General features: G+C 13.9%; 1 protein-coding gene across 1 annotated transcript in view; it reads right to left on the reverse strand.

The window, feature by feature from the left end:
• The window catches only part of LOC145247298 (mutS protein homolog 4-like), a 150,557-nt gene that overhangs the window by 105,480 nt on the left and 32,413 nt on the right, over window positions 1–12,664 (reverse strand). Inside the window, exon 7 of the mRNA XM_080108920.1 lies at window positions 1,225–1,291. Within this exon, the coding sequence (XP_079965046.1) occupies window positions 1,225–1,291 (67 nt within the window). The remainder of the gene's footprint in view (window positions 1–1,224; window positions 1,292–12,664) is intronic.

Here is a 12,664-nt window from a genome sequence, read left to right on the forward strand (position 1 = left end):
AAACCTCCACTGAAATAACTATCCAGAGAGCATGACATCAGCTCCAAGAAATCTGGACCAAACACAAAAGGACACCACTCAGAAACTCACCACAGTTTGTATACCATATATGAAAGGCTTGTCTAAAAAACTTCAATAATTATGTAATCCATATGACATCAGGATAGTATTCAGAAGTGATTCAACTTTCTAGAAACATCTTGTAAGAGTCAAACCCTCTACAGAAAAAATCATGATTAAGAACTGTGTATATGAAATCCAAGGTCATGCTCAGTCTTCTGGGACCAGGACGGAGTAGTGATGACAGATTTCCTGGCAAAGGGTACCACAATTACAGGAGCCTATTATGCTTCACTTTTGAGGAAATTAAGGGAAGCTATCAAAATCAAGAGGCGGGGCAAGATCAGCAAAGGTACCCTCCTCCTGCAGGACAATGCATGTCGCCAGATCAGAAGCACGGCCGTGTGGTTATGAAATCCTACCCCATCCTCCCTATTCTCCTGACCTTGCACACTCTGACTTTCACCTCTTCCCAGCCATGAAGTTGTTTTTGAAAGGAAAGTGTTTCCTAGATGATGTAGCCTTGATTTCTGAAGTCACGTCGTGGTTGGAGGACCAACCTGGGGTGTTCTACAAAAACGGTCTCCAGAGCTGCATCCAATGATGGGAGAAATGCATAACACTGGGTGGTTACTATGTAGAGAAAGACTAATAACTGTGCCAAGTTTCGTTGCTCTACTGCAATGGGAAGTGTGTCAGGGGCATTACTTATTCCACGTCCCTCGTATGTAAAAGTTGGCCAAAAAGATTAATTCTGTCTGAATGAACTGGGCCGTTTCTTGCAATGAGGGGTCACATTTTGCACCAACATTTTTTGCAAATCATACGCCTAGCAATCTCAATGTACGTTTAAAAAACGTTACTTCGTCATGATGTCATAAGTTGTCGTGGCCGTGATAGCTAGCACGGTAGCTTTTTTCACCTCCTTTTCAGCTTTCGATTACAGGTTTGAGCCTGTCTACTGCGGCTAATTTTTTAATTTTTTTTTTTTTGCGGTCACACAGGCACTTGCTGTTATTTTGATTGAAACAAAAGTTCATTTTTTTTTTTTTTTTTTAGGGCTGGGGTTGCTTAATATCCTTAGTAAATCACCTCTCTCTACTAGGACAACACCGGGTATCCATGCTAGTGTTAAATAAAAGCAAGTAAAAATATACTTCATACTTTGTGGCTACTTCCATCTCGATGGTGCTGTAATCAGGTAGACAAAGATGTTTAATCATTTGTAATCCTAGAAAAGAAAAATGCAGAAGCAATTTTTTTAATAAGAAATACAATTTATTTAACAAGAAATATAATTCATTTAATAAGAAATATAATTTATTTAATAAGAAATACAATTTATTTAATAAGAAATATAATTCATTTAATAAGACATACAATTTATTTAATAAGAAATATAATTTATTTAATAAGAAATACAATTTATTTAATGAAATATAATTCATTGAATAAGAAATACAATTTATTTAATAAGAAATACAATTTATTTAATAAGAAATATAATTTATTTAATGAAATATAATTTATTTAATGAAATACAATTCATTTAATAAGAAATACAATTTATTTAATAAGAAATATAATTTATTTAATAAGAAATACAATTTATTTAATATAAGAAATACAATTTATTTAATAAGAAATATAATTTATTTAATGAAATATAATTCATTTAATAAGAAATATAATTTATTTAATGAAATATAATTTATTTAATAAGAAATACAATTTATTTAATAAGAAATACAATTCATTTAATAAGAAATATAATTCATTTAATAAGAAATATAATTCATTTAATAAGAAATATAATTCATTTAATAAGAAATATAATTCATTTAATAAGAAATACAATTCATTTAATAAGAAATATAATTTATTTAATAAGAAATATACTTTATTTAATGAAATATAATTCATTTAATAAGAAATATAATTTATTTAATAATATAATTCATTTAATAAGAAATACAATTTATTTAATGAAATATAATTTATTTAATAAGAAATATCATTCATTAAATAAGAAATATAATTCATTTAATAAGAAATAAAATTTATTTAATAAGAAATATAATTCATTTAATAAGAAATAAAATTTATTTAATAAGAAATACAATTCATTTAATAAGAAATATAATTCATTTAATAAGAAATATAATTCATTTAATAAGAAATATAATTTATTTAATAAGAAATATAATTCATATAATAAGAAATATAATTCATTTAATAAGAAATATAATTCATTTAATAAGAAATATAATTTATTTAATAAGAAATATAATTCATTTAATAAGAAATATAATTCATTTAATAAGAAATATAATTCATTTAATAAGAAATACAATTCATTTAAAAGGAAATATAATTCATTTAATAAGAAATACAATTTATTTATTAAGAAATATAATTTATTTAATAAGAAATATAATTCATATAATAAGAAATATAATTCATTTAATAAGAAATATAATTTATTTAATAAGAAATATAATTCATTTAATAGGAAATATAATTCATTTAATAAGAAATATAATTCATTTAATAAGAAATATAATTTATTTATTAAGAAATATAATTCATTTAATAAGAAATATAATTCATATAATAAGAAATATAATTCATTTAATAAGAAATATAATTCATTTAATAAGAAATATAATTTATTTAATAAGAAATATAATTTATTTAATCAGAAATATAATTCATTTAATAAGAAATATAATTCATTTAATAAGAAATACAATTCATTTAATAAGAAATATAATTCATTTAATAAGAAATATAATTTATTTAATCAGAAATATAATTCATTTAATAAGAAATATAATTCATTTAATAAGAAATATAATTCATTTAATAAGAAATACAATTCATTTAATAAGAAATATAATTCATTTAATAAGAAATATAATTTATTTAATAAGAAATATAATTTATTTAATAAGAAATATAATTAATTTAATAAGAAATATAATTCATTTAATAAGAAATACAATTCATTTAAAAGGAAATACAATTCATTTAATAAGAAATACATTTCATTTAATAAGAAATACAATTCATTTAATGAGAAATACAATTCATTTAAAAGGAAATACAATTTATTTAATAAGAAATACAATTCATTTAATAAGAAATATAATTCATTTAATAAGAAATACAATTCATTTAATAAGAAATATAATTCATTTAATAAGAAATATAATTTATTTAATAAGAAATATAATTCATTTAATAAGAAATATAATTCATTTAATAAGAAATATAATTTATTTAATAAAAAATATAATTTATTTAATAAGAAATATAATTCATTTAATAAGAAATATAATTTATTTAATAAGAAATACAATTTATTTAATAAGAAATATAATTCATTTAATAAGAAATATAATTTATTTAATAAGAAATATAATTTATTTAATAAGAAATATAATTCATTTAAAAAGAAATATAATTTATTTAATAAGAAATATAATTCATTTAATAAGAAATACAATTCATTTAAAAGGAAATATAATTCATTTAATAAGAAATATAATTCATTTAAAAGGAAATATAAATCATTTAATAAGAAATATAATTCATTTAATAAGAAATACAATTTATTTATTAAGAAATAAAATTTATTTAATAAGAAATACAATTTATTTAATAAGAAATACAATTTATTTAAAAGGAAATACAATTCATTTAATAAGAAATACAATTCATTTAAAAGGAAATATAATTCATTTAAAAGGAAATATAATTCATTTAATAAGAAATATAATTTATTTAATAAGAAATATAAATCATTTAATAAGAAATATAATTCATTTAATAAGAAATATAATTCATTTAATAAGAAATACAATTCATTTAATAAGAAATATAATTTATTTAATAAGAAATATAATTCATTTAATAAGAAATATAATTTATTTAATAAGAAATACAATTTATTTAATAAGAAATATAATTCATTTAATAAGAAATACAATTCATTTAATAAGAAATACAATTCATTTAAAAGGAAATATAATTCATTTAATAAGAAATATAATTCATTTAATAAGATATATAATTCATTTAATAAGAAATACAATTCATTTAATGAGAAATACAATTCATTTAAAAGGAAATACAATTCATTTAATAAGAAATATAATTCATTTAATAAGATATATAATGCATTTAATAAGAAATACAATTAATTTAATAAGAAATACAATTCATTTAATAAGAAATACAATTCATTTAAAAGGAAATACAATTCATTTAATAAGAAATACAATTCATTTAAAAGGAAATACAATTCATTTAAAAATAAATATAATTCATTTAATAAGAAATATAATTCATTTAATAAGAAATACAATTCATTTAAAAGGAAATATAATTAATTTAATAAGAAATACAATTCATTTAATAAGATATACAATTCATTTAATAAGAAATATAATTCATTTAATAAGAAATATAATTCATTTAATAAGAAATACAATTTATTTAATAAGAAATATAATTCATTTAATAAGAAATATAATTCATTTAATAAGAAATACAATTCATTTAATAAGAAATACAATTCATTTAATAAGAAATACAATTCATTTAATAAGAAATATAATTCATTTAATAAGATATACAATTCATTTAATAAGAAATATAATTTATTTAATAAGAAATATAATTCATTTAATAAGAAATACAATTCATTTAATAAGAAATACAATTCATTTAATAAGAAATACAATTCATTTAATAAGAAATATAATTCATTTAATAAGAAATACAATTCATTTAATAAGAAATACAATTCATTTAATAAGAAATACAATTCATTTAATAAGAAATACAATTCATTTAATAAGATATACAATTCATTTAATAAGAAATATAATTCATTTAATAAGAAATATAATTCATTTAATAAGAAATATAATTTATTTAATAAGAAATATAATTTATTTAATAAGAAATATAATTAATTTAATAAGAAATATAATTCATTTAATAAGAAATACAATTCATTTAAAAGGAAATACAATTCATTTAATAAGAAATACATTTCATTTAATAAGAAATACAATTCATTTAATGAGAAATACAATTCATTTAAAAGGAAATACAATTTATTTAATAAGAAATATAATTCATTTAATAAGAAATATAATTCATTTAATAAGAAATACAATTCATTTAATAAGAAATATAATTCATTTAATAAGAAATATAATTTATTTAATAAGAAATATAATTCATTTAATAAGAAATATAATTCATTTAATAAGAAATATAATTTATTTAATAAAAAATATAATTTATTTAATAAGAAATATAATTCATTTAATAAGAAATATAATTTATTTAATAAGAAATACAATTTATTTAATAAGAAATATAATTCATTTAATAAGAAATATAATTTATTTAATAAGAAATATAATTTATTTAATAAGAAATATAATTCATTTAAAAAGAAATATAATTTATTTAATAAGAAATATAATTCATTTAATAAGAAATACAATTCATTTAAAAGGAAATATAATTCATTTAATAAGAAATACAATTCATTTAATAAGAAATATAATTCATTTAATAAGAAATATAATTTATTTAATCAGAAATATAATTCATTTAATAAGAAATATAATTCATTTAATAAGAAATATAATTCATTTAATAAGAAATACAATTCATTTAATAAGAAATATAATTCATTTAATAAGAAATATAATTTATTTAATAAGAAATATAATTTATTTAATAAGAAATATAATTAATTTAATAAGAAATATAATTCATTTAATAAGAAATACAATTCATTTAAAAGGAAATACAATTCATTTAATAAGAAATACAATTCATTTAATGAGAAATACAATTCATTTAAAAGGAAATACAATTTATTTAATAAGAAATACAATTCATTTAATAAGAAATATAATTCATTTAATAAGAAATACAATTTATTTAATAAGAAATATAATTCATTTAATAAGAAATATAATTTATTTAATAAGAAATATAATTCATTTAATAAGAAATATAATTCATTTAATAAGAAATATAATTTATTTAATAAAAAATATAATTTATTTAATAAGAAATATAATTCATTTAATAAGAAATATAATTTATTTAATAAGAAATACAATTTATTTAATAAGAAATATAATTCATTTAATAAGAAATATAATTTATTTAATAAGAAATATAATTTATTTAATAAGAAATATAATTCATTTAAAAAGAAATATAATTTATTTAATAAGAAATATAATTCATTTAATAAGAAATACAATTCATTTAAAAGGAAATATAATTCATTTAATAAGAAATATAATTCATTTAAAAGGAAATATAAATCATTTAATAAGAAATATAATTCATTTAATAAGAAATACAATTTATTTATTAAGAAATAAAATTTATTTAATAAGAAATACAATTTATTTAATAAGAAATACAATTTATTTAAAAGGAAATACAATTCATTTAATAAGAAATACAATTCATTTAAAAGGAAATATAATTCATTTAAAAGGAAATATAATTCATTTAATAAGAAATATAATTTATTTAATAAGAAATATAAATCATTTAATAAGAAATATAATTCATTTAATAAGAAATATAATTCATTTAATAAGAAATACAATTCATTTAATAAGAAATATAATTTATTTAATAAGAAATATAATTCATTTAATAAGAAATATAATTTATTTAATAAGAAATACAATTTATTTAATAAGAAATATAATTCATTTAATAAGAAATACAATTCATTTAATAAGAAATACAATTCATTTAAAAGGAAATATAATTCATTTAATAAGAAATATAATTCATTTAATAAGATATATAATTCATTTAATAAGAAATACAATTCATTTAATGAGAAATACAATTCATTTAAAAGGAAATACAATTCATTTAATAAGAAATATAATTCATTTAATAAGATATATAATGCATTTAATAAGAAATACAATTCATTTAATAAGAAATACAATTCATTTAATAAGAAATACAATTCATTTAAAAGGAAATACAATTCATTTAATAAGAAATACAATTCATTTAAAAGGAAATACAATTCATTTAAAAATAAATATAATTCATTTAATAAGAAATATAATTCATTTAATAAGAAATACAATTCATTTAAAAGGAAATATAATTAATTTAATAAGAAATACAATTCATTTAATAAGATATACAATTCATTTAATAAGAAATATAATTCATTTAATAAGAAATATAATTCATTTAATAAGAAATACAATTTATTTAATAAGAAATATAATTCATTTAATAAGAAATATAATTCATTTAATAAGAAATACAATTCATTTAATAAGAAATACAATTCATTTAATAAGAAATACAATTCATTTAATAAGAAATACAATTCATTTAATAAGATATACAATTCATTTAATAAGAAATATAATTTATTTAATAAGAAATATAATTCATTTAATAAGAAATACAATTCATTTAATAAGAAATACAATTCATTTAATAAGAAATACAATTCATTTAATAAGAAATATAATTCATTTAATAAGAAATACAATTCATTTAATAAGAAATACAATTCATTTAATAAGAAATACAATTCATTTAATAAGAAATACAATTCATTTAATAAGATATACAATTCATTTAATAAGAAATATAATTCATTTAATAAGAAATATAATTCATTTAATAAGAAATATAATTTATTTAATAAGAAATATAATTTATTTAATAAGAAATATAATTAATTTAATAAGAAATATAATTCATTTAATAAGAAATACAATTCATTTAAAAGGAAATACAATTCATTTAATAAGAAATACATTTCATTTAATAAGAAATACAATTCATTTAATGAGAAATACAATTCATTTAAAAGGAAATACAATTTATTTAATAAGAAATACAATTCATTTAATAAGAAATATAATTCATTTAATAAGAAATACAATTCATTTAATAAGAAATATAATTCATTTAATAAGAAATATAATTTATTTAATAAGAAATATAATTCATTTAATAAGAAATATAATTCATTTAATAAGAAATATAATTTATTTAATACAAAATATAATTTATTTAATAAGAAATATAATTCATTTAATAAGAAATATAATTTATTTAATAAGAAATACAATTTATTTAATAAGAAATATAATTCATTTAATAAGAAATATAATTTATTTAATAAGAAATATAATTTATTTAATAAGAAATATAATTCATTTTAAAAGAAATATAATTTATTTAATAAGAAATATAATTCATTTAAAAGGAAATATAAATCATTTAATAAGAAATATAATTCATTTAATAAGAAATACAATTTATTTATTAAGAAATAAAATTTATTTAATAAGAAATACAATTTATTTAATAAGAAATACAATTTATTTAAAAGGAAATACAATTCATTTAATAAGAAATACAATTCATTTAAAAGGAAATATAATTCATTTAAAAGGAAATATAATTCATTTAATAAGAAATATAATTTATTTAATAAGAAATATAAATTATTTAATAAGAAATATAATTCATTTAATAAGAAATATAATTCATTTAATAAGAAATACAATTCATTTAATAAGAAATATAATTTATTTAATAAGAAATATAATTCATTTAATAAGAAATATAATTTATTTAATAAGAAATACAATTTATTTAATAAGAAATATAATTCATTTAATAAGAAATACAATTCATTTAATAAGAAATACAATTCATTTAAAAGGAAATATAATTCATTTAATAAGAAATATAATTCATTTAATAAGATATATAATTCATTTAATAAGAAATACAATTCATTTAATGAGAAATACAATTCATTTAAAAGGAAATACAATTCATTTAATAAGAAATATAATTCATTTAATAAGATATATAATGCATTTAATAAGAAATACAATTCATTTAATAAGAAATACAATTCATTTAATAAGAAATACAATTCATTTAAAAGGAAATACAATTCATTTAATAAGAAATACAATTCATTTAAAAGGAAATACAATTCATTTAAAAATAAATATAATTCATTTCATAAGAAATATAATTTATTTAATAAGAAATATAATTCATTTAATAAGAAATATAATTCATTTAATAAGAAATACAATTCATTTAAAAGGAAATATAATTAATTTAATAAGAAATACAATTCATTTAATAAGATATACAATTCATTTAATAAGAAATATAATTCATTTAATAAGAAATATAATTCATTTAATAAGAAATACAATTCATTTAATAAGAAATACAATTCATTTAATAAGAAATACAATTCATTTAATAAGAAATATAATTCATTTAATAAGAAATATAATTCATTTAATAAGAAATATAATTCATTTAAAAGGAAATATAATTCATTTAATAAGAAATACAATTTATTTAATAAGAAATACAATTCATTTAATAAGAAATATAATTCATTTAATAAGAAATATAATTCATTTAATAAGAAATACAATTCATTTAATAAGAAATACAATTCATTTAATAAGAAATACAATTCATTTAATAAGATATACAGTTCATTTAATAAGATATACAATTCATTTAATAAGAAATATAATTTATTTAATAAGAAATATAATTCATTTAATAAGAAATACAATTCATTTAATAAGAAATACAATTCATTTAATAAGAAATACAATTCATTTAATAAGAAATATAATTCATTTAATAAGAAATACAATTCATTTAATAAGAAATACAATTCATTTAATAAGAAATACAATTCATTTAATAAGAAATACAATTCATTTAATAAGATATACAATTCATTTAATAAGAAATATAATTCATTTAATAAGAAATATAATTCATTTAATAAGAAATACAATTCATTTAATAAGAAATATAATTCATTTAATAAGAAATACAATTCATTTAATAAGAAATACAATTCATTTAATAAGAAATACAATTCATTTAATAAGAAATACAATTCATTTAATAAGAAATATAATTTATTTAATAAGATATACAATTCATTTAATAAGAAATATAATTTATTTAATAAGATATACAATTCATTTAATAAGAAATATAATTTATTTAATAAGAAATACAATTCATTTAATAAGATATACAATTCATTTAATAAGAAATATAATTCATTTAATAAGATATACAATTCATTTAATAAGTAATATAATTTATTTAATAAGAAATACAATTCATTTAATAAGAAATACAATTCATTTAAAAGGAAATACAATTCATTTAATAAGAAATATAATTCCTTTTAATAAGATATAAAATTAATTTAATAAGAAATACAATTTATTTAATGAAATATAATTCATTTAATAAGAAATACAATTAATTTAATAAGATATACAATTCATTTAATAAGAAATATAAATCATTTAATAAGAAATATAATTCATTTAATAAGAAATATAATTTATTTAATAAGAAATACAATTCATTTAAAAGGAAATACAATTCATTTAATAAGAAATATAATTTATTTAATAAGAAATATAATTCATTTAATAAGAAATATAATTCATTTAATAAGAAATATAATTCATTTAATAAGAAATATAATTTTTTTAATAAGAAATATAATTCATTTAATAAGAAATATAATTCATTTAATAAGAAATATAATTCATTTAATAAGAAATATAAATCATTTAATAACAAATATAATTCATTTAATAAGAAATAAAAATTCATTTAATAAGAAATATAATTCATTTAATAAGATATACAATTCATTTAATAAGAAATATAATTCATTTAATAAGAAATATAATTTATTTAATAAGAAATATAATTTATTTAATAAGAAATATAATTAATTTAATAAGAAATATAATTCATTTAATAAGAAATACAATTCATTTAATAAGAAATATAATTTATTTAATAGGAAATACAATTCATTTAATAAGAAATATAATTTATTTAATAAGAAATACAATTGATTTAATAAGATATACAATTCATTTAATAAGAAATACAATTTATTTAATAAGAAATATACTTTATTTAATGAAATATAGTTCATTTAATAAGAAATATAATTTATTTAATAAGAAATATAGTTCATTTGATAAGAAATATAATTCATTTAATAAGAAATATAATTCATTTAATAAGAAATATAAATCATTTAATAAGAAATATAATTTATTTAATTAGAAATACAATTCATTTAATAAGAAATACAATTCATTTAATAAGAAATACAATTCATTTAATAAGAAATATAATTCATTTAATAAGAAATACAATTCATTTAATAAGAAATATAATTCATTTAATAAGAAATATAATTCATTTAATAAGAAATACAATTCATTTAATAAGAAATATAATTTATTTAATAAGAAATACAATTCATTTAATAAGAAATATAATTCATTTAATAAGAAATATAATTCATTTAATAAGAAATACAATTCATTTAATAAGAAATATAATTCATTTAATAAGAAATATAATTAATTTAATAAGAAATACAATTCATTTAATAAGAAATATAATTTATTTAATAAGAAATATAATTTATTTAATAAGAAATATAAATCATTTAAAAATAAATATAATTCATTTAATAAGAAATATAATTCATTTAATAAGAAATACAATTCATTTAATAAGAAATATAATTCATTTAATAAGAAATACAATTCATTTAATAAGAAATACAAATCATTTAAAAATAAATACAATTCATTTAATAAGAAATACAATTCATTTAATAAGAAATACAATTCATTTAATAAGAAATATAAATCATTTAATGAGAAATATAAATCATTTAATAAGAAATATAATTTATTTAATAAGAAATATAATTTATTTAATAAGAAATACAAGTCATTTAATAAGAAATATAATTTATTTAATAAGAAATATAATTTATTTAATAAGAAATATAATTTATTTAATAAGAAATACAATTCATTTAAAAGGAAATACAATTCATTTAAAAGGAAATACAATTCATTTAATAAGAAATACAATTCATTTAATGAGAAATACAATTCATTTAAAAGGAAATACAATTCATTTAATAAGAAATACAATTCATTTAAAAGGAAATACAATTCATTTAAAAATAAATATAATTCATTTAATAAGATATATAATTCATTTAATAAGAAATACAATTCATTTAAAAGGAAATATAACTAATTTAATAAGAAATACAATTCATTTAATAAGAAATATAATTTATTTAATAAGAAATACAATTCATTTAATAAGAAATATCATTTATTTAATAAGATATACAATTCATTTAATAAGAAATATAATTTATTTAATAAGAAATACAATTCATTTAATAAGAAATACAATTCATTTAATAAGAAATACAATTCATTTAATAAGAAATACAATTCATTTAATAAGAAATATAATTTATTTAATAAGATATACAATTCATTTAATAAGAAATATCATTTATTTAATAAGATATACAATTCATTTAATAAGAAATATAATTTATTTAATAAGAAATACAATTCATTTAATAAGATATACAATTCATTTAATAAGAAATATAATTCATTTAATAAGATATACAATTCAT

The sequence above is a fragment of the Euprymna scolopes genome, chromosome 25 (genome assembly GCF_053919585.1).
Source record: "Euprymna scolopes isolate OS-2025 chromosome 25, ASM5391958v1, whole genome shotgun sequence".
Classification (NCBI taxonomy): Eukaryota; Metazoa; Mollusca; class Cephalopoda; order Sepiida; family Sepiolidae; genus Euprymna; species Euprymna scolopes.